This window comes from Lynx rufus, unplaced genomic scaffold (genome assembly GCF_022079265.1).
Source record: "Lynx rufus isolate CCGP_SWC_20201006 ecotype Redwood Valley unplaced genomic scaffold, mLynRuf1.p SCAF_11, whole genome shotgun sequence".
In the NCBI taxonomy this organism is placed as follows: Eukaryota; Metazoa; Chordata; class Mammalia; order Carnivora; family Felidae; genus Lynx; species Lynx rufus.
The window spans coordinates 1,133,527-1,158,901 of NW_025814825.1; the positions used below are offsets into that span (position 1 = coordinate 1,133,527).

Consider the following 25,375-nt stretch of genomic DNA (forward strand, 5'->3'; position numbering starts at 1 on the left):
AAATCTCCAAAGGTAAATATAGTGCCTAGTACAGGATAGGTATTTGATAGTACCCTCTCTTTTTGATTAACGAATGAACATAACTAGGTCACTGATTAAGTAACTGATTTGTGAAACTTCAAATACAAGCAAAACTATCTTACCTACTTCTAAAGTTTTATAATTCTAGTATATTTTTTTTCACAGCCAAGTCAACTGGTGTCTCTTATAGTCCACTTCTCCTATAAGGTTGGTTCTAAAGATTTTAGTACATCTGATAGAAAAATAAATATTCAAGCAAAAAGTTTACATACTTTTTCATTTGCAATGAGTATGCTTTTTTCTGTTAACATCTTGTCTTAATCAGTTTTGAATCCCTAATGATTTCTTCAGTTTCTGATACATAACATGCACTCAAATATTTGTTGAGTAAATTATTTTTAAACTACCATGAGTTTGTTAGCATATTACAATTAATGAAGAAAAGCTCCAATGCAAAACATTTTAATAGGTTGTCAAATATACAGTTATTAGAATTATCTAAGTATCACTTATAAAAATCGGTATATCACATTAGATGACTCTATGAAATAAAAACACAAATCACACACTGACAATACCCCTGCAGTCCAAGAATACTCCCATCAATAATACAAATTACAAACACATTAAAAAGAGAGACATTGTTTAGACATTTAAACCAAAGTAACTTTGACTACACTAAATACATTCACTCATCAAGTACAATAAATTTAGCATAGTCACTAATACAATTTTAGGTGCAATTTCACATGCTTTCATAAATCTTCCAGTACAGCTCCCTACAGTAAAGTGTCTTTGTGCACGCCAATTTCATTTATATGCAGGTGCATTCCACATCCTACTTGAAACTATTTCACTTCATAATTAAACTTAATATACGCTGTGAGTGAACACCAGGCCAAACTTTAACCCCATGATGACAAAGTTTAACAATTAAAAAAAAAAATTCTTCAAAGTACATTCTAATTTATTTAATCACATGAACACTATTTCCTCTCATTAGACACTATCAACATTAAGTAACAAGAATTTAAACATCAAAAAGCCAGAGATTCCAATCTTCCTAAAATATTAACAAGTAGTTTAAGTAATAATACAAGCATTCTGTAAATCAAAAAGTAATTTCATATTCATTGCCAAATTTAAAATACCAGTGATTTGAAGATGAAATTGAGGCCTAAAATATTTTTAACTAAATTGTAAAACACAATTTTAAAAATGTGCAGTAAGTTGCTTGTGAATACGTAATGGAATATTTTTCACAGTAACGCTATTTTAAAACACTACTCTAAATGGACGGCCTAAAAATAAACGTACCTTTACTGGCAAGAAAAGTGAAAAGAAAAATTAAGGCCTTTTTATGCTATCTATAATTGCTACCTGAACCCAAAAGTCAAATAGAGGTTATAATGATGCAACATATTATTTTTAACCTTTCTAACATATTGTCAGTTGCTTTAGCTCAGCTTAATAATTATCTTTACACAAATTCAAATGCTAGTGAACTTTATCATTAAATGCATATTTCTCTGTAACTCTATTTTAATTAAGTCCCCAACCCCACCCCATCTAGACAGAATGCTGAAAATGTTTAGGGCTTTGTCTGATTGGTTCACAACTGTATATTCAGGGGCTAAAAATGCTTGGCACATGGTAGAAATCCAGTAAATATTTTTGAATGAATTAAGAAGCCTGGCCTCCATTGGCAACACTACTTGTCTTTCCAAAGCATCGATAGACAATTGCTACCTCTTTACATGATAAAATTGACACTTTTTTTTTTTTTAAAAAAGAAACTGATGCCTAGGCTATAAAAATATTACAGGATGTAGTGGAAGGATAACTGAGGCTACAAACATATCAAATCAAGGTTAAAGGCACAGGATAAGGAAGATTATTACAAAGCATTGTAAACAATTTTAAGAGCAAATCAAGTTTTAAAGTATCAAATGCCTAACTGCTAAAAGAGTACTAAAATGATGACAATGTTTTAAAAATAGTGGACAAAATTTCTGTAATTTCACAAATAAAACAGTTACATACCATCTTCTTTCATCCCATATCTTCTCAGTATTCCCAATCCTAGAAACAAATGTTTTCAGTTGCATGAAATATGAAAACTGCAACTGAAATATCTCTGAAAATTAATTCCTTTTTCTTAAGTTATATTATTATAAATTTAATATATAGACTTTACAGAGATAATATGAAGAACATCATTTTGGAAATCATAAAATAGTTATACTCAATCAAAATCATAAAAAAAGTCCTTATTCAGTTGAATACAATCTAAAGCTCCACAATAGCAAATTGTAGTGTAAAGAGGCATAGTAAGTACGATCTTTCCAGACACGTAAAACAAAGAATAATGAATACTGAGTTGAAAATATAAGTTCCACATTAGAGCCATTTAATATACACATTTTCACAACTGTTTCTTGAAAAACTATTTAGATAAAATATTTAGCATTTATCATCAATTTTTAATTTACTTGAATTTATGCAACTTCCATCCATATTAAAATATTAGTGTAAATACTTTATTATAAAACTATTACACAATTTAAATTTTTATTAGAGAAATGTATTATTCACTATCCACCATTTCTTAAAGTCCTTTTCATGAGTGCATTCCATAAGAAATACACTAAAATCATTATTTATATTTCTTAGGGGGAATAAACTATGGTAATCCTATTAACCCAAACTATATCCTTATTATGCTTATTTATTAAACACGTACATGTTTAAACATGCTTGCTGAATAGTGATCATTCTTCCCCACAGTGGTAAATTTCAGCATAATGTTAAATGACTGGGCTAGATAGTAAAATATTCACATGTAGATTACATAAACAGAGACTTATTCTGTGACATGTAAGCTTACTTACAAAATAACATAAAATGGGCACTGGATAACAGTGATAAAAAATGTAAACAGAATTAAATGTTAATCTCTTCCCTGAAAAATAAAAGACAAAAGCGCTTCCTGTTTTATTTAAAAAAAAAAAATATGGTCTATTGTATCAAAAAGGTAAGACATTGATTTTTACAAAACTATATTTCTACATATGGATAAAGAAAATCTAGAACAGTTGATTCACACTTTATTGAGCTAAAATGTGCAAAAAATCTGGTAATATTTAAATTTATTAAATTCATTGTACATAGCCTGATACCATCCCATTCAAAACAACCCTCTTGTTAAGACTCAAAATTGTTAATTATCTGAGCTTCAGACTTATGAACCCCTATCCAAATAACAACAACAACAACAAAAGTCTATGTTGTGGGAGAAAAAAAATTAAAATAAAAAATTTTTGACTATTAGGACTTGAAATTCATCCCCACAAAGAAAAGCTACAGCCAATACCTATTTAGGCAGTAGAGAAAAATATGCAGTCTCTATAGAAAATACTTATTCTGACTCTAAATAAAAAATTAAAACCAAATTTTGCTGTAACAAAATGTATATGAATTTTAAAGTTATTCAGGTTTACTAGAGTTACTAAGCATAGAATTCATAGAGCATTTGGTACTTCTGTTTGTGCTCAGACATTTGTGAAAAACACAGACTGGGAAGGTGAAATAAACACAAAATTGTGATACTTTACACTAAAAAAAAAAAAAGACATTAAGATTTAAAAGTTTAATTTGTAATTCTAGGGGAAAAAGAGGGGAGAAAGTTCAACAGCTCACAAATATAAAACATCTCCCAAGAATACAGCAAAACTGTTAACTGCTTAGATGTGTTAGTGAATCAAAGTGCAAGTAATGCTTTCATAAATATCTAACATATTTGCAAATTTAATTTCAAAGTTTTAAATGTTTTCAATAACAAATAACTACTTATTTTTTAAAGGGTAGTAGATGTGAAACACAGATAATACAGATAATAATTTTTCCACTCATTACAATTTAAATTGTTATTTCTATCTGGAATAGGATATAAAACTGTTTTGAGTAAGAGTGAAATAGAAGCATGGATTTAGATATGCACCAAACTTATAGAGGTGCACTAATTACCCGTGGTACTTTTGATACAATACTGGGTGGTGTCCTTCACTGCTTATTAGAATTCTAAGAAACACTTTTTAGCAATATATACTACTGTTTGACTAAATGGAGACATATAAATACATGCATTTTAAAAGAGAAAATTCTCAAAAGGTCTTTAAAGGAAAAGTAAGACAATCATCTACCTTTTGAAAAGGTAGGAAAAGGTATTATATGGTTTATAACATTTTTCACAATATAGTAAATACTTTTTCTAATTTTTGCATCAATTTAAGAGTTTAAAAGAAAACATTTTGTTCCTTGCAAATGCCCTTTTTCTTCTCCTAACCCTGGCAAGAATAATTATTAGTGAACTTAATTCCAAGAAATTTGTTGTTGTTGTTGTTCGCTTCAATTATCTTTATATAATATTTTGAAATATGCAAATAACTGGAAATTAAAGAGAAAATCTGCTTTTGGAATGCAATAATTCTAAATCACTTTACTAAGAAGCACCTTTTGATATGCTGGTCTGAACTTTTAATATAAAACCTAAACAGTACTTAACTTTCTGAAGTAGAATTTTCTCCAGTTTTAATAACTTCATTCATAGCAATGCTAAGGACATCAACCTGTGCTTTCTAGATTTTTTAAAGTGTTCTAATAAATTAATGAGTTTAGATATGGCTCATTGTCAAGGTTGGGTGGGCAGAAATTTCATGACAAATTGGCTACAGAAAGCTAAATAAACTCTTAATGACTGAATAACGGTTTGCATTTTGCTTGAGCCAAATAGATGTTTAAGCCATGTACCACCACATTCCCTGCTTAACATTCCTAAGTTTTTTATTCTTCATAGTTTTCTAATGAACAGATAGTTTTCCTGAGTAAGATTATAAAAAAGATAACCCTTCTACCAAAAGTATAAAGACAAAATGTAGACTCACAATATAAATTTTTTACATAGCTTTACAAGTATAGAGATATTGACTGCTGCTTTTGTTATGATTGCCCCATCCTTAAAAAGACCATAGCAAAGGTTTCAATTGTCTAAAATACTTTGCAGTACAGTAATTAAATGCTTCAGCCCATAAACATATCCCTCATCTACTGTGTTGCTAGGGAACACATGAGCAAAATCTATCATTCGCACTTCTGCTTCTGAAATCTCCTGGCAACCAGTGGGAAGATGGCAGAAAACTTTTTCCAGTTGGGAAAGTACATTTCCATTTAAACGTTCCTGTGACATGCTTTTCCACCCATTGTCTTGCTCTGTATTTTCAGCTTTCAATGAAGTATGACTGTGATGCTTTTTTGAACACATTTTTCTGTGACAAGCATACATCTTGGACAAGCTTTTGCCTACTGAAACATCTATTTTTCCATTCTCTGTGGAATTTAACACATGAAAGTTATTATTGTACTCCAGTACATCTGTGTCTGACAGTTGTCCTTTGGACAAAAACTTTTCTACCAAAGTTCTGTCATTTGATTTTGTAGTAGTTGGCCGAGATGAGCCTTCATAAACAAACAGTAATGAACTTGCATAAAAGTTAAGCTGCTTCTGATTTTCAAACCATTGCAGAATATTCTGAATCTTCTGAATGCTGGCAGCAACAGCATCTTTTCTTAAGCAGAATCCATTATGAAAAAACCTGGAGACCCCTATAAAAAGGAAAATATTAGGATTATAATGAAATTATAAACTAGTTATCACTTGGGAAGTAAACTCATCTTAGATACAATTCTTCAAATTTCTCCCCCATTACCCCTCATAATAAACTGAACCGGCAAAATTCTAGTCAGACATAGAAACTTGGACCTCAATTTGATTTCTAGTGAAGATTCTCTTACTAGAAAAAAATAACACTTATGTAAAGTGAAATATACTATTTAGATTAAAAAAATCATTACACACAGACTGGTAGTTTAATTCTCTCTATATATGTTCTCTTAAGGAATGTGATTCCAAGATCTGCTTCATTTGCTAGTGTGAGAGATTTTTTAGTAAGATTTCTTATTTGTTAGAATCACAGTCAGGAGCTAATCTAAAACCTAGAGTCAAATCATAACCACTTGTAATGGTGTCAACAGCCCATTACCAAATACCAAATCATACTATAATACTGTTTTCTGATCTTAATAATGTTGATTAAATCAGTCTTCACAAAAGTTACGCTCGCTTTGGGTATCAACAATACTTCAGGTTGAATATGTTATTCAAAATGGAGACTTTTACATGCTTTAACCTATCAGATTATTAGGCCTCTTTTAAAATTATTTATGCGTATTTAAGTATTTGAGAATTTCTAGGTCTATGCAATTTGATTTGTTTTTAAATAGCTTGTTCCCCCTACTTTGGAAGAGAAATTGCTAAAAAGTATATTCACATCAGCCTGTAAAATATTTTAATAAACAGCCAATCTGAATATTATCTGGCTATTAGTTAAGTAAACAGAGGCAAAATACTGTTAAGATCACAGTATGTACATTTTCTATACATACAATGAAAATTTTTCTTCAAACTATTTACATTACACATAAGCTCCTTCCTATCTTAGGCAGAGCTAAGAATAAACTTCTAATAGAATATTATTTCCAGAAATCTATTAAGATATCATTGCTTTTGTAATATTTTGGCTATAAATATTTTAGAGGCATGTTAGCAGATTTTATTTAAAACACTTCTAATGCCACTTATTATGTAGTACTAGAAGCTTATAATACACAGCTCAACTATACATGGGAGATTTTGATAAGAATGCATTACATATGACAATACACATTTTAAAGTCTCTTATGTAAGAAGTAGTTTTAATATACTATACGTATTTGGATTTTAAAGACAACCTCTAGTTCTAAGACTTGGGCTATATGGCTGGTTCATAGATGTTCATTTTTAAAAATATATTATTAAATAAGAAATGAACTACAATGTAAAAGAAGGCATTCATGGATCCAGGGTTTTGGTGTAATACAAACCAGAAATTATGATTAGTACAACTGTGTAAATTTAAGGTTCTTTTATTTTTTTTAAGTTTATTTATTGCGGAATGAATCATTATACCAAAGAAGAATTAAAATTGAAACTACTTTAGAATTATTTTGATAACTGTACATTGAAATATGGTTTTTCAACCCTTACCATCCTTTAGAGTTTCTTTCGTTAAGCTTCTTCCGTAGTGCTGGTTTTGTGTCTCATAGCTGTCAGAATGAATTTGGTAAACCTGTGACAAAAAGCACTGAATATTAAAAACTAATAGCCCTTGACCATGTGGTGTTTATCCAGCAAAGCAAGGATAATTAAAGATGGGAAAATCTACTCATATTTCATTCTAATGGATTTAAGAAGAAAAAAGTCATTATCATCATGTCAGTGGTTGCTAAAAAGGCATTTAACAGATTTATATCTTTTATTGATGAAAATTCTTTAAAAGGACAAATGAATATTTCCAATATGAAAGAATCATATTGGTGGATCTGTATCAATCCACCAAAAGTTAGCATCAAGTTTAAAAAGGAAATTAAGGGGGGGGGGTGCCTGGGTGGCTGAGTTGGTTGAGCATCTGATTTCAGCTCAGGTTGTGATCTTATGGTTCGTTGAGTTTGAGCCCCGCATCGGGCTCTGTGCTGATGGCTCAGAGCCTGGAGCCTGCTTTGGATTCTGTGTCTTTCTCTCTCTGTTCCTCACCCGTTCATACTCACTCTCTCTCTCTCTCTCTCTCTCTCAAAAATAAACATTAAAAAAAATTTTTTTAAGGAAATTAAGGAAGCAACCATCCTAAAATACAAGAAGCTTTTAGAAAAAGTATTCTACCACAATGTCTTTTATCATCATTACTATCTAATATTGTTCTTGGAATTTCCACCAAATAGAAACGGACAAGACAAAGGGGTAAAACAATTTGGAAAGGAGATAAAAAATATTACTTTTTGTAGATAATGGTTGTATACTGGGAAATCAACTGAAAAATACAAACAATAAAAACTTCAAATGGTGAGTTCAAATTGGTAAATAGAAAATAAGTTTCCATATATATAAATAACCAGTTAGAAAATATAATGGAAGACCCCACTTACAAATGCAAAAACAAAGCATAAACTAAGTGTAAGTCTATATAAAGACACCTTTAAAACATTCCTAAGACATACACACACATACCCATGTTCTCAAAGACGAAATTCAACAACGATTTGGGGTGTCTGGGTGGCTCAGTCAGTTGAGCATGTGACTCTTGATTTTGGCTTAGGTCATGATCCCAGGTTCATGGGATCAAGCCCTGAGTCAGGCTCCGTGCTGAGCATGAAGCCTGTTAAGATTCTCTCTCTCTCTCTCTCTCTCTCTCTCTCTCTCTCTCTCTGCTCTTCTTCCCTGCTCACTCTCTCTCTCTCAAAAATAAAATTAAAATAAAAAATAAATTTAAAAAAGATATCAATTCTACTTAATCAACTAAAATGAGATTATAACAAAACAATTTCTTAAATATAAGCTAAATCTGAAGTTCACATTAAAAAGAACAAGAATAGGGGCACCTGGGTGGCTCAGTCAGTTAAACGTCTGACTCGATTTCAGCTCAGGTCATGATCTCACAGTTTGTGGGACTGAGCCCCACATCAGACTCTACACTAAGCATGGAGACTGCTTGGGATTCTCACTCTTCCTCCCTCTCTTTGCCCCTTCCCTGGTTGTGCTCTCTCTCTCAAAATATATTAAAAAAAAGAAGAGGCAGGGAAAATCTAAGTTAAGAATAATGAGGGAATAACCTTGCGACCCTACCAGATACTAAAACATATTTTATTTATATTTTTTCCAACTTTATTGAGGAATAAATGACAAATTATACACACACACACACACACACACACACACACACACCACACACACATATATATGCTGTACATTAAATCCTCAGAACTTATTCATCCTATAGCTAAAAGTTTGTACCCTCTGACCTGTATCTCCCCACTTCCCCTCTTCCCTAAACCTCTAAGAACCACAATTCTAATGTTTCCATTAAATCGGCCTTTTATTTTTAATTTACACATTTAAGTGGTACCATATGGCATTTGTCTTTCTTTGGTTTACTCCACTTAGCAAAATGCCTTTAGGTTCATTCATACTGTTGCACAGCAGGATTCCTTCTTTCTTGTGGCTAAATAATATTCCATTGTGTGTGTGTGTGTGTGTGTGTGTGTGTGTGTGTGTGTGTATACATATGCCACATCTTCTTTATCCATTCAATTAGGTGACACTTAGGTGGTTTCCATATCTTGGCTATACCTAATAATGCAGTAAACATGGGAGTGCAGATATCTCCAAGATAGTGATTTCATTAAAACATATTTTTAGAATCAAATACATGAGAAGTTAGTATGTGATAAGTTTGTATTTTAAATCAGTAGGAAATGGATTATTTATTAAATGGTGTTAGTATGATTAAGTACTGATCAAAAAAAAAACTGTATTTATACCTTACACCAGGATAAATTCCAAATACATCAAATATCAAAATACACAAAAGGAAATGATAAAAGTGTCCCCCAAAGATGGAAGAATCCTTGAATAACTGATAACTTGAGAAGGTATTTCCAACAAAAGCTCAGAATTTCCCTTCATAACAGTATGTCTTAAAAAATGTTCACAGTGTTTTTGCCATGCAGAAATCAAAAGGCAAAAAGACACAGAGAAAAGGTTTGAAGATTACATAATGAGCAAAGGGCATGATTACTCAGGGGAAAATGAACAAAGGGTGTGAATACTTCACATAAATCAAACAGCTGTCACACATATCAGGAGCACAGCCCTTCCCCAAATCGTAAAAAAAAAAAAAAAAAAAAAAAAAAAAAAAGGTGTCCTCTGACTTCGCCAAATGTCTCCCTGGAACAAAACTGCCCCTCGTTCAAAACCACTGCTCTGTATGAGGCAGACTGCCAACATCTACTAAAATCACAAATTCATAGAAGCCTAGCAATTCCCCTCCGGGACTTATCCCTCATATAAGTATGCTAGCACATTGGTGTAATGAGGTAGGTCTCTGTTTAATCATTTATTTATTTATTATTCTTTAAAGTTTTTAAAATTTCATTTTAACCCAAGTTAATTAACATACAGTGTAACAATGGTTTCAAGACTAGAATTTAGTGATTCACCACTTACATATAACACCCAGTGCTCATCCCAGCAAGTACCCTCCTCCTTAATGTCCATCACCCATTAGCCCATCTCCCTACCCAATACCCCTCTAGCAACCTTCAGTTTGTTCTCTGTATTGAAGAATCTCTTATAATTTGCCTCCCTCTCTGTTTTTATCTATTTTTCCTTCCTTTCCACTATGCTCATATTTTGTTTCTTAAATTCCACATATGAGTAAAGTCATATATCTTTCTCTGACTTATTTTCCTTAGCATAATACCCTCTAGTTCCATCCACCTTGTTACAAATGGCAAGATTTCATTCTTTTTCATCACCGAGTAGTATTTCATTGTGTATGTATGTATATATATGTATATGGATATGCCACATTTTCTTTACCCATTCATCAGTCAATGGACATTTGGGCTCTTTCCATAACTTGGCTATTGTTGACAGTGTTGCTATGAACATTTGGGTGTATGTGCCACTTTGAATCACCATTTTTGTATCCTTTGGATAAATTCTTAGTAGTGTAATTGCTGGGTCATAGGGTAGCTCTATTTTTAATTTTTTGAGGAACTTCCATACTGTTCTCCAGAGTAGCTGCACCAGTTTGCATTCACACCAACAGTGCAAAAGGGTTCCCGTCTCTCCACATCCTCGCCAGCATCTGTTGTTTCCTGAGTTGTTAATTTTAGCCATTCTGACAGGTTGAGGTGGAATTTCACTGTAGTTTTGATTTGTATTTCCCTGATGATGAGTGATGTTGAGCATCTTTTCATATGTCTGTTAGCCATCTGGCTGTCTTCTTTGGAAAAGTGTCTATTCATGTCTTCTGCCCATTTCTTCACTGGATTATCTGGTTTTTGGCTGTTGAGTTTGGTAAATTCTTTATAGATTTGGCATACTAATCCTTTATCCGATATATCATTAGCAAATATCTTTTCCCATTCTGTATAATGCCTTTTAGTTTTGTTATTTCCTCCGTTTACTCATTTGAAACATTATTTGTAATAGCAAATGACTGAAAACAACAGATTCATGAGAGGGAGCTGGTTAAATCATGGTATAATAATAGTGTGCACTGTGGACAGATCTCTGTGATATGTAAACTGGGAAAAAAAGCAAGACATAGAACAGTGTTCAAAGTAGGTTTTGTGATAAAAGAACACATATGTACAGTATTTGTGTATGTTAAAAATCTCCCTGAAAGGATACACTGGGGAAAAAGTATAATATAGTATGCTGTGTGGAAAGTTACTTCTCACTGCATATGTTTCAATACTTTTTTATGTTTATTATGTTTTTCATTAAAGAGAGCATGAGTGGGGGAGGAGCAAAGAGAGAGAGAGAGAGAGAGAGAGAGAGAACAGAGAATCTCAAGCAGGATCCACGCTATCAGCACAGAGCCTGATGTGGGGCTCAATCTCACAAAGTGAGATCATGTCCTGAGCTAAAATCAAAAGTAGGTGCTTATCTGATTAAGCCACCCAGGTGCCCCTATTTCTATACTTTTTGGAGTCTGAACCATACAACTATGTACTTTCTCAAATTTTAAATAAGTATTTTTAAAGAAGGAATAAGATTATACTGATTTAGAAACTGATATTTTAAAACTTTTAGTCTGTTATAGCTAATTACCATCTACCTCAAATGCTACAATTCACTGAAAAAGTTTAATTACAACCATGTGCTTAAACACATATTGCCTATTAAAGAAACAGTTTATCTTGAGCAAAGTGTTACTATAAATGGAAGAAGACACTTTTATAAACATCAAAAATTACATGTGACCACAGAAAAAATCATTTTTATAAGAACAGTTCAGTATACTCAAAATGTGCTAACAAAAAAAACACTCATGATCTCTATACACATAAATAATTTTTAAAAAGGATTCTCAAAATAATAGAGATGGTAGCTAACCTAATGCTTAAAGTAATCATACTGCAATATATAAAGGTATTAAATCATGTTGTACACCTTAAAATTACACAATGTTATACATTAAAACCTTGGTTTGTGAGCATAATTCATTCCAGAAACATGCTTGTAATCCAAAGCACTTGTAAATCAGAGCGAATTTAGAAATAATGGAAACTCAGATGATTTGTTCCACAACTCAAAAATGTTCATAGAAAAATGATTATAATACTACAACATAATTCAAAATAATAAAGAAAATACAAAATATAAAGAAAAATAAACAAGTTAACCTGCACTTACCTTTGAAAACCTTCGTGGCTGGTGTGAGGGAGACGAGAGAGGGTTATTGTGTAGGACTTTTACTCTCACTAACGGAATCACTGCCATCTATTGGCTCAATGGAATCTTTTTCTTTTCGTGCAACTTTAAAAAGGAAACTAACCAATGACACTTGCTGTTGCCTCCTTTTGAAGATTTTGCAGAAATGTGACAGTGCATTGTTGTTAAACAGATTCATCACTCTCACGCTTACAGCCTCATTCGGGTGGTGCTTTTCTACAAAATTTTGCATTGTTTCCCACATTTTACAGATCTCCCTTAACCTTATGTGAAGTGAGGGATTCCACCTTTTTCTCCTCCTCCTGTGCAGACAAGATGCAGATGTAAACTTCTTATAAACTCTTGCAGTTTCAGCCACTCACTCACATACCTCATTCCTACTTCTCAATGATTTCCTTCTTAACTTCCATCGTAATGCTCTCCTCACTGCCTTTCTTTTCAACCTTTTTCTGCATGGGGGCCACTGTATATGCTCGCACAGGTGTTGACTAAGTACAATATTAATAAACTCTTGTTGTATACTGTATTTAATGTAACTGGCAATAAAACAGCAGAGGAAAGGGTTGATATCTGCAGGCAGCTTGACCTAGAATGAAGTAAAGCATTCCTAAGCTTACTGTTATATGGGAAAGCAAAGGACTGTCCATAGGTGCTTTCAAGTGACAAAAAATACACTAGCACCAGATGTGGGCACCTTCCAACATTCTGAAAAATCACTGGTTTCTGCCAAACACCGTGGCCTGAGACTGAGCATCCGAGCATGGGAGATGATCACCCATGATCCCACAGTGAGAGAGAGAGCGAGAGCGATTGCCTCAGTTGTGATGTGACGTTTGGCATCACATACTACTCATATTGCAAGACATCGCTTGTTTATGTTAAAACTTAGAAATGTTCACTCGTCTTGTGGAACACTCGCAGAACAAGTTATGCAAATACAAGGTTTTACTGTATATAAACTGTACTGCAATAAAAAGGATGAAAATGAGTAAATTAATCTGAATAAGTTAAATACAAAAATATGAGAATTTTCAAATACATAGTTATGTAAACCACAAGTTAGGAAATGTACCCAAGAAATGGGATTTTAAAAATAAAAACTATCACCATTCTACTAAATCAGGGGTGTATTATCTCATCTAAATTAAATTTCACATATGAGAATCTAAATTTCACATACAGACTAAAACTAAGGTGTTTCTGTGGAACTCCTTTACTGATATTCTCTCTTCTATATATTTCTACTTTACTACCTAAAGCTAGAATGGGAAGAGATATGAGAACTTCTCCATCGCTACCACTGACCAGTTTGGTCAGTAGCAAAGATCATTGTAAATCAAAAGGTACACCTTAAAAACATCTAAAAATGTAGCGCGCACACACACACACACACACACATTTTAATGGAAAGGAAATCTGCGAGACATGAGTAGGGCAAAATAACAAGCAAAGGCTGAGGTGCTTGGCTGGCTCTGTCAGTGGAGCACATGATTGCCTTTTTTTTCCCCTTATGATTTAAATCCAAGTTAGGTAACATATAGTGTAATAATGATTTCAGGAATATAATTTAGTAATTCATCACTTACATAACACACCCTGCGCTCATCCCAACATGTGACTTGACTCTTGATCTCAGAGTCCTGAGTTCAAGCCCCACGTTGGGCATGGGCACACTTGAATTGCTCATTTTATGTGAACTTATATCAGGAGCAAACAAATTCAAATATCTTTAGCAAAACACCTTTCCTAGTTAATTAATTCATGGAAAGAGATATTTGAAGAGTTACTATCATCCAGTATTATAAAGAAAAAAAAAAGATATACAGAGTCTTGATTTTTAGACAATATGATCAATAAAGATTAAAAAAGAAGTATCTTTTCCCCAAATAAAGAGGAATCAGTGACTAGGAAAAGGTACCTCTCTCAAAAAAAGCATTTCTTTCTAAAAACTTTAAGCTGTTGCCAACAATACACTGAAACAACTGAAAATTAAATCATTTAAATATTTTTAAATATTTATTTATTTTAAAAATTATTATTGTTTAATTTGCATCCAACTCAGTTACCATATAGTGCAATAATGATTTCAGGAATAGATTCTAGTGATTCATCACCTACATATAACACCCAGTGCTCATCCCAACAAGTGTCCTCCTTAATGCCCCTTGCCCATTTAGTGTATACCCCCACCCAAAACCCCTTCAGCAACCCTCAGTTTGTTCTCTCTTATGTTTTGTCCCTTCCCTGTTTTTATATTATTTTTGCTTCCCTTTCCTTATATTCATGTTTTATATCTTAAATTCTACATATAACTTAAGTCACATATTTGTCTTTCTTTAATTTCACTTAGCATAATACACTCTAGTTGCATCCACATTGCTGCAAATGGCAAGATTCTTTTTGATCATTAATATTCTATTGTATATGCATGTATGTATATATATATGTATGTATATACATATGTATACACACACACACACACACACACACACACACACCCCAACTCTTCTGTATCCATTCAACAGTCGATGGACATTTGGGGTCGTTCCATACTTTGGCTATTGTTGATGGCACTGCTATAAACATTGGGGTGCATGTGCCCCTTTGAAACAGCAGACTTGTATCCTTTGGATAAATACCTAGTAGTGCAATTGCAGGGTCGTAGGGTAGTTCTATTTTTAATTTTCTGAGGAAACTCCATACTGTTTTCCAAAGTGCCTGCACCAGTTACCATTCCCACTAGCAGTGCAAAAGGATTCCTCTTTCTCCACATCCTTGCCAACAAGCCATTCTGACTGGTGTGAGGTGGTATCTCACTGTGGTTTTGATTTGTATTTCCCTGATGATGAGTGACATTGAGCATTTTGTCATGTGATCTGTGAGCCATCTGGATGTCTTCTTTGGAAATGTGTCTATTCATGTCTTTTGTTCACTTCTTCATTGGATTGTTTGCGGGGGGGGGGTTGTTGAGTATGCAAGATTCTTTACAGATTTTGGATACTAACCCTTTATCTGATATGTCATTTGCAAATATCTTCTTCCATTCTGTTGGTTGCCTTTTAGTTCTGCTGATTCTTTGCTGTGCAGAAGCTTTTTATTTTGATGAGGTCCTTGCCTCTGCATACGTGTTGAGTAAGAAGTTACTGTGGCCGACATCAAAGGATTTTGCCTGCTTTCTCCTCTAGGATTTTGATGCCTTCCTATCTTAACTTTAGGTCTTTCATCTGTTTTGAGTTCATTTTTGTGTATGGTGTAAGAAAGTGGTCCAGGTTCACTCTTCTGCATGTCACTGTCTAGTTTTCCCAACATCATTTCCTAAAGAGACTCTCTGTTCCCATTGGATATTCTTCTCTGCTTTGTCAACGATTACTTGGCCATACATTTGTGGGTCCATTTCTGGGTTCTCTATTCTCTTCCATTGATAGAAGTGTCCGTTTTTGTGCCAGTACCATACTGTCCTGATGATTACAGCTTTGTAATACATCTTGAAGTCTGGGATTTTGATGTCTCCAGCCTTGGTTTTCTTTTTCAGGATTGTTTTGGCTATTTGCAGTCTTTTCTGGTTCCAAAAAAAATTTTAGGATTGTTTGTTCTACCTCTGTGAAGAATGCTGGTGTTATTTTGATAGGGATTACACTGAATGTATAGATTGCTTGGGGTAGTTATCGACATTTCAACAATATTTGTCCTTCCAATCCATGAGCAGGGAATGTTTTTCCATTTCTTTGTGTCTTCTTCAATTTCTTTCAAAAGCTTTCTATAGTTTTCAGTGTATAGGTTTTTCACCACCTTTGTTAGGCTTATTCCTAGGTATTTTATGGGTTTTGGTACAACTGTAAATGGGATCAATTCCTTGATTTCTCTTCTCCCTCATTATTGGTGTATAGAAATGCAACTGATTTCTGTGCATTTATTTTATATCCTTGAGACTTCACTGAATTCATGGATCAGTTCTAGTAGTTTTTTGGTGGCAAGTTTCAGGTTTCCCATGTAGAGTATCATGTTGTCTGAGAAGTGTGAAAGTTTGACTTCCTCCTTGCCAATCTGGATGCCTTTTATTTCTTTGTGTTGTCTCATTGCTGAGGCTAGGACTTCCACCACTGTTGAATGAGTGGACATCCTTGTCGTGTTCCTGACCTTAGCAGGGAAACTCTCCGTTTTTGCCACTGAAGATGATATTAGCAGTGGGTCTTTCATATACAGCTTTTATGATCTTAAGGTATGATCCTTCTGTCACTACTTTCTTGAGGGGTTTTATCAAGAAAGGATGCTGCATTTTGTCAAATGCTTTCTCTGCATCTACTGTAACGATCATGTGGTTCTTATTCTTTCTTTTATTAATGTAATGTATCACATTGATCGATTTGTGGATATTGAACCAGTCCTGCATCCCAGGTATAAATCCCACTTGATTGTGAATAATTCTTTTAATGTATTGTTGGACCCAATTGGCTAGTATCTTGTTGAGGATTTTTGCATCCATGTTCATCTGGGAAATTGGTCTGTAGTTCTCCTTTTTAGTGGGGTCTTTGTCTGGATTTGGAATCAAGGTAATGCTGGCTTCATAGAATGAGTTTGGAAGTTTCCCTTCCATTTTTTTTTCTTTGTTTTTGCTGTTTTGTTTTGGTTTGGTTTTGTTTTGGAGCAGCTTCAACAGAATAGGTGTTAACTCTTCTTTAAATGTTTGGTAGAATTCCCCTGGAAAGCCATCCAGCCCTGGACTCTTGTATTTTGGGAGATTTTTGATTACTGATTCAATTTCTTTACTGGTTATGGGTCTGATTAAATTTTCTATTTCTTCCTGTTTCGGTTTTGGTAGTTTATATGTTTCTAGGAATTTGCCCATTTCTTCCAGATTGCCCAATTTATTGGCATACAATTGCTCATAATATTCTCTCATTATTGTTTGTATTTCTGCAGTGTTGGTTGTGTTCTCTCCTCTTTGATTCATGATTTTATTTATTTGCATCCATTCCTTTTTCTTCTTGATCAAACTGGCTAGGGGTTTATCAATTTTGTTAATTCTTTGAAAGAACCCAGTCCTGATTTCATTGATCTATTCTGTTTTTTTTATTTTAATATCATTGATTTCTGCTCTAATTTTTATTATTTCCTATCTTCTGCTGGTTTTGGTCTTTATTTGCTGTTCTTTTCCCAGCTCTTTAAGGTGTTAGGTTAGGTTGTATATCTGAGACCTTTCTTCCTTCTTTAGGAAGGTCTGGATTGCTTTATACTTCCCTCTTATGACTGCTTTCACTGTGTCCCAGAGGTTTTAGGTTATCATGTTTTCATTTTCATTGGCTTCCATGCACTTTTTAATTTCCTCTTTAATTTCTGGGTAACCCATTCATTCTTTAGTAGGATGTTCTTTAACGTCCCAGTATTCGTGGTCTTTCCAAATATTTTGTGATTGATTTCAAGTTTCATTGTGTTGTGGTCTGAAAATATGTATGGTATGATCTTGGTATTTTTGTATTTGTTGAGGGCTGATTTGTGTCCCAGTGTGCGATCTATTCTGGAGAATGTTCCATGTGCACTCAAGAAGAATGTATATTCTGCTGCTTTAGGATGAAATGTTCTGAATGTATCTGTTAAATTCATCTGGTCCAGTGTGTCATTCAAACATTGTTTCCTTGTTGATTTTCTGCTTATATGACCTGTCCATTGCTATTAAGTGGGGTGCTGAATACACCTACTCTTATGGTATTATTACCAATGAGTTTCTTTATATTTGTGATTCACTGATTTATATATTTGGGTGCTACAATGTTGGGGGCATAAATGTTTACAATTGTTAGATTTTGGTGGATAGACCCCTTAATTATATCCTCAATTATGACACAATGCCCTTCTTCATCTCTTGTTACAGTCTATTTTAAAAATCTAGTTTGTCTGATATAAATATGGCTACTCCAACTTTCTTTTGCTGACGATTACCATGATACATGGTTCTCCATCCCTACTTTCAGTCTGAAGGTGTCTTTAGGCCTAAAATGGGTCTCTTGTGAACAGGATATAGATGGATCTTGTTTTCTTAACCATTCTGATACCCTAGGTCTTTTGATTGGAGCACTTTTCCAGTGACATTTAGAGTACTGAAAGACATGAATTTATTGTCCTTGTGTTGTCTGCAGAGTTGGGAATTTCTGGTGGTGTTCTCTGGTCCTTTCTAGTCTGTGTTGCTTTGGGTCTTTTTTGTTTTGTTTCATCTTTTCTCCCCTCAGAGTTCCCCCTTAAAATTTCTTGCAAGGCTGGCTTAGTGGTCACGAACTCCTTTAGTTTTTGTTTGTCTGGGAAACTCTTTATCTTTCTATTTTGAATGACAGCCTTGCTGGATAAAGAATTCCTGGCTTCACATTTTTCTCATTCAGTACGTTGAATATATCCTGCCACTTCCTTCTGGCCTGCCAACTTTCTGTGGATAGGTCTGCTGCAAACCTGATCTGTTTTCCCATAATTATAGGTTAAGGACTTTTTTTTTCCCCCTTGCTGCTTTCATAATTCTGTGTGTATTTTGTGAATTTGACTAAGATATGCCTTGTTGATGGTCGGTTTTTGTTGAATCTAATGGGATATGTCTGTGCTTCTTAGATTTTGATGTGTGTCTTCCTCCAGATTAGGAAAGTTTTCCACTATAATTTGTTCACATAAACCTTCTGCCCGTTTTTCTCTCTCTTCATCTTCTGGGACTCCCTATGATTCAGGTATTATTCATTTTCTAAGACACTGATTTCTGTAATTCTCAGATCATGCTCTTTTGCCTTAGTTTCCCTCTTTTTTCTGCTGCATTATTCTCCATAATTTTGTCTTCTATATCGTTTTTTCTCTGCTTTGCTTTACCCATCCTTACTGCCATGGCATCCATTCAAGATTCCATCTCGGTTATAGCATTTTAAATTTCATCATGACTCGATTTGCCTTCTTTTATCTCTGTAGAAAAGGATTCTATGCTTTTTTCAACCCCAGCTAGTATTCTTAATATTATGGTTCTAAATTCTAGTTTAGACAACTTGCTTACATCTGTGTTAAGCCTCTGTCATTTTTTCCTGTTCTTTCTTTTGGGGTGAATTCCTTCATTTTGTCATTTTGAAAGAAAGAATAAAATAAAAATTTTAAATTTAAAAATTAAAAAAAAACAAAAATTACATAAAGGAAGCTAAATCCTAGGTGTTTTTGGTCTGCTTGTTGAAAGAAGTTTGATAGAATAGAGAAAAAAGGTAAAAAAAAAAAAAAAGAAAGTTTAAAAATTAAAAAAAAAGTATACAATAAAATAGAATAAAGTGAAATGAGGTGAAATAGAATTTTAAAAATTTAGGGAAAAAACATAGTTAAAACAATAACTTTTTTAATGAAAGGAAGATAAAAATAATGTTTTTTTTTTCTGTAGCCAAGAAAAAGAATGGAAAGGAGAAAAAGGTGGACATTTGGGCTCTTTCCATAATTCGGCTATTGTTGAAAGTGCTGCTATAAACATTGAGGTACACGTGCCCCTATGCATCAGCACTCCTGTATCCTTTGGGTAAGTTCCTAGCAGTGCTATTCCTGGGTCATAGGATAGTTCTACTTTTTATTTTTTGAGGAACCTCCACATTGTTTTCCACAGCAGATGCACCAGTTTGCATTTCTACCAACAGTGCAAGAGGGTTCCCATTTCTCCACATCCTCGCCAGCATCTATAGTTTCGTGATTTGTTCATCTTAGCCAATCTGACCAGTGTGAGGTGGTATTTCAGTGTGGCTTTAATTTGTATTTTCCTGATGATGAATGACATTGAGCATCTTTTCATGTGTCTGTTGGCCATGTGGATGTCTTCTTTAGAGAAGTGTCTATTCATATCTTCTGCCCATTTCTTCACTGGATTATTTGTTTTTCGGGCGCTAAGTTTGGTTAAGTTCTTTACAGATTTTGGATACTAGCCCTTTATCCAATATGTCATTTGCAAGCGTCTTTTCCCATTCTGTCAGTTGCCTTTTAGTTTTGTTGATTGCTTCCTTTGCAGTGCAGATTTTGATCTTGATGAGGTTCCAATAGTTCATTTTTGCTTTTAATTCCCTTGCCTTTGGAGATGTGTTAAGAAATTGCAGCAGCTGAGATCAAAGAAGTTGTTGCCTGCTTTCTCCTCTAGGGTTTTGATGGCTTTCTGTCTCACATTTAGGTTTTTCATCCATTTTGAGTTTATTTTTGTGTATAGTATAAGAAAGTGGTCCAGTTTCATTCTTTTGCATGGTGCTGTCCAATGCTAAAGAGACTTTTTTCCATCGGATGCTCTTTCCCGCTGTGTCAAAGATTAGTTGGCCACAGATTTGTGGGTCCAATTCTGGGTTATCTATTCTATTCCATTGGTATAAAGAAGATGTGGTTTATATATACAATGGAATACTACTTGGCAATGAGAAAGAATGAAATTATGCCATTTGCAGCAACATGGATGGAACTGGAAGGTATTACGATGAGTGAAACAAGTCAGAGAAGGACAGATATGTTTTCACTCATGTGGATCTTGAGAAACTTAATAGAAGACCATGGGAGAAAGGAAGGGCAAAAAGACAAAGAAAAAGAAAGGAGAAAAAGAAAAAAAAATTAAACAAAAGCAAAAAAAAAACCCCGAATATATGAACTAGCAAACAGAATGAAATCCGGATGAAGTTACATCCAGTTTTCCCTACAGCTCAAACTATTAAACACTCTATCATCTGTACACTAGCCAGGCAGAGAGACTTGTGGTGGTCCTTTGGGGCTTGTGCTTGGGAGGTACAGTTGGCCGGGGGCTTAGTGTAATGACTCCATTTTCCACTAGGTGGCACTGCTTACCTTACTGGGATGTATCGGTGTGGCGTGTGTTGGCGCATATGAGCATGAGTAGAAGTGGCGTCACCCAGCTTCCTAGTTTCTAGAGGGCACAGGAACCCTGCCCTCTCACCAAACCTGTCCATTGCTATTAAGTGGGGTGCTGAATACACCTACTCTTATGGTATTATTACCAATGAGTTTCTTTATATTTGTAAAACCAAGGTTTTACTCAATTTGGTAAACTTCAGTATAGTTTAGTGATATTAAAGGAATTTTTTGTTCAAAGGCCTGATTTTCCTGGAGGGAAATTTTTTTTTTTTTAAGTTTACTTATTTATTTTGAGAGACACAGAGACAGCCCAACGCAGGGCTCAAACTCACAAAACCATGACATCATGACCTGAGCTGAAACCAAGAGTGGGAGGCTTAATTGACTGAGCCACCCAGGTACCCCATAGAGGGAAATTTTTAAACTTTAGAATATCAATTCTAAAATTATCCAACTCTAACCTTATTAGTCTACAAACATATTGTGACTAAAAAGCTCAATGAATTTACCACCTTCCAAAGAAATAAACTATTTGAAAATTTTAACCCAAGCATTACTTTTATTAAAATTCAATGTTTATCTCCCAATTTTAATAACCTAGATTTGTATAACTTACCTATATTCACATCATTTTCGTTTATCTCATACTTCAATCATATACTTTCTCAGATAAGTAAACAATATGTTAAATACTATATAAAGGGAGTTCTAAGAACAAAAATAACAGGAATTCAATTGATCTACAAATCCAATACGATCCCTACCAAAATCCAAACCGGCACGTTTTTGCAGGACTGACGATTACAACTTCATCCTAAAATTCATGTGTAAATTTAAGGAGGACCCAGAATTAGTCAAAACAATCTTGAAAAAAGAAGAACAAAATCAGAGCTGTCACAACTTCTGATTTCAAAACTTAAGGCTACATTAACAGTGTGGTTCCGAAAAAATATCTGTGAATCATGTATTTGATAAGGGATTAATATCCAAACTATATAAAGCACTCATACAATTTAATACAGAAAATCTAATTAAAAAATGGGCAGTGGGACTGAATAGACATTATTCCAAAGAAAACATCTAAGCAGCCAACAGGAACATCAAAAAGTGCTCAAGGTCACTAATCTCAGGGAAATGCAAATCAAAACCACAATGAGATACTGTGTTAGAATATCTCACACCTGTTAGAATGGCTATCATTCAAAAAGATAAGAGATAACAAACAAGGATTGGCCAGAATATGGAAAAAAGGGAAATACACTTAGCATCTTAGCATCAAACTGCCAGAGGTTTGAAGTATATAGTTGAAATGGTAGGAATGTAAATTGAGTATAGTGACTATGGAAAACAGTATGGAGATTCTGCAAAAAATCAAAAAACAGAACTCTCATATGGTCTAGCAATTCTACTTCTGGGTATATATTCAAGGAAATGAAAACATCGTAGAGATATTCACATTCCAATGTACACTGCAGCATTATTCACAATAGTCAAAATACGGAAGCCAAAATGTCCATCAAAGGATGAATGAATAAAGTTATGGTGTATATATATATATATATATAATGGAATTATTTAGTCGTGAGAATAAAGAAAATCCTGCAATTTGCAATAACTAGGATGCATCTTATTGGCATCATGCTACATAAAATTAGCCAAAGAAAGACAAGTACTTCATGGCATCACTCATATGAATAATCTCAAAAAAATAAATAAAACTCATAGAAACAGAGTAGAAAAGCAGTTGCCAAGGGCTGTGAGGTGGGGGAAATAGGATAACGTGGTTAAAAAGTTACAAACTATCAGCTATAAAATGAATAAAGTCTGAGGATCTAATGTAAAACATGGTGACTATAGTTGATAACACTGTATAGTACAATAGAATTGAAATCTGCTAAGAGGGTAGAACTTAAATGTTCTCTCAGACACAAATAAATGATAAACACATGAGGTGATTGATGTGTTCATTAACTAGCTGGGGGATATCCTTTCAAATGTATATCAAATCACCATGAAGTACACTTTAATTACCTTAAAATTTTAGAGGTCAATTATACCTCAATAAAGTTTAAATTAAAAAAAAAAAGAGTATGATACTAGCATAAAGATAGGTAATATGGATCAAGAAAACAGAACTGAGAGTCCAGAAATAAATTCTCACATTTATAGTCAACTTATTTTGAATAAGGGTCAAGACCATTCAATGAGGTAAAGAATGGTCTCTTCAACAAATGGTGCTGGGACCACTAGATATACATATGCAAATTTGTTCTCTTCCTGAAACCACATCCCCCAAAATCAAAATGAATCACAGATCTCAATGTAAGAACTAAAACTATAAAACGTTTTGAAGACAAATAGGAGTAAATCTTCAAGACTTTAGGTTAGGCAATGATTTCTTAGCTATAACACCAAAAGCATAAGTAACAAAAGAAAAAAATAGATTTCAAAATGAAAACTTTTGTGCTTCAAAGGAACTGCCAAGAAAGTTAAAAAGGGGAGGGGAGGGAGAAAATACCTGCAAATCATGTATCAGGGATTTGTATAAAACTCATTAGTAAAAAGAAATAAAATATCTGCAAATCATATATCAGGGATTTGTATAAAACATTAGTAAAAAGAAATATGGGGGTGCCTGGGGGGGCTCAGTCAGTTAAGCGTCCCAACTTTGGCTCAGGTCATGATCTCGCGGTTTGTGAATTCGAGCCCTGCATCGGGCTCTGTGCTGACAGCTCAGAGCCTGGAATCTGCTTCAGATTCTGTGTCTCCCTCTCCCTCTGCCCCTCCCCTGCTCACGTTCTGTCTTTCTCTGTCTCTCAATAACAAGTAAACGTTAAAAAAAAAAAAAAAAAAGAAAAGAAATATGACCCAATGGGCAAAGGATCAGAATAGACACTTCTCCAAAGAAGATATACAAACGGTCAATAAGTGCATGAAAAGAAAAGATACTTAATATCATTAGCCATTAGGGAACTGTAAATCAAAACCACTGGAGCACCTGGGTGGCTAGGTTGGTTAAGCATCGACTTTGGCTCAGGTCATGATTGCACGGTTCGTGAGTTCGAGCCCCGTGTCAGGCTCTGTACTGTCAGCTCAGAGCCTGGAGCCTGCTTCGGATTCTGTGTCTCTCTCTCTCTCTCCTTCCCCCCCACTCCCCACACTCTGTCTCTGTCTCAAAAATAAATAAAAAACATTAAAAAAAATTTAAAAAAAACATAATGACATACTGCTTCACACCCATTAGGATGGCAGTGGTTTAAAAAAAAAAAAGACAATTAACAAGGGTTGGGCAAGGATATGGAGAAACTGGAATACTAATACAACACTGGTAGGAATGTAAAATGGTGCAGTAACTGGAAAAAGACTTTGGCAGTTTCTTAAAAAGTTAAACAAACTTAACCACAGGACCTGCCAATTTCAAACTTAGAAATCTACACAAAATAAGAACATATGCACATGTAAAAACCTGTACATTCATGTTCATAATAGCATTATTGATAATAGCCAAAAAATGGAAACTCAATGCCTATCAATAAATGGATAAAGAAAATGTGGCATATATATACAATGAAACATTACTTAGCAAAAAAAAGGAATACAATACTGATATATGGATGCACTTTGAAAACATTAAGTGGAAAGAATCCAGTCACCGTAGACCATCCAGTGTATCACACAGTTTCATTTATATGAAATGTCCAGAAGAGGCAAATCTATAGGACAGAAAGTAGATCAGAGTTGCCTAACGCTAGGGGGCACTGAAAGACTGGAAGAAAATGAGGGGTGACTATTAACAGGTATGGCATTTCTTTCTGGGGTGATGAAAATATTCTAAAGTTGAACGTGGTGATGGTTGCCCAACTCTATAAATATACTAAAACCAATGAACCATATATTTTAAGTGAGTGAATTGAGTGATGTATAAATTATATCTCAATAAAGTTTTTATTAAAAAGATACAAACACAGGGAGCCTGGGTAGCTCAGTCGGTTAAGTGTCTGACTTCAGCTCAGGTCATGACCACATGGTTCAATGAGTTAGAGCCCCATGTCAGGCTCTGTTACTGACAGCTCAGGGCCTGGAGCCTACTTCAGATTCTGTGTCTCCCTCTCTCTCTGACCC

At 34.1% G+C, this 25,375-nt stretch overlaps 1 protein-coding gene across 2 annotated transcripts in view; it reads right to left on the reverse strand.

The window, feature by feature from the left end:
• Nucleotides 1-467: 467 nt before the first annotated feature.
• IPMK (inositol polyphosphate multikinase) overlaps nt 468-25,375 on the reverse strand; it is a 62,548-nt gene continuing 37,640 nt past the window's right edge. For both annotated transcript variants that reach the window (XM_047072806.1, XM_047072805.1), the window contains exons 5-6: nt 7,163-7,244; nt 468-5,682 (exon numbers count right to left, since the gene is read on the reverse strand). In XM_047072806.1, coding sequence (XP_046928762.1) covers nt 5,060-5,682; nt 7,163-7,244 — 705 coding nt within the window. In that variant the 3' untranslated portion in view covers nt 468-5,059. The remainder of the gene's footprint in view (nt 5,683-7,162; nt 7,245-25,375) is intronic.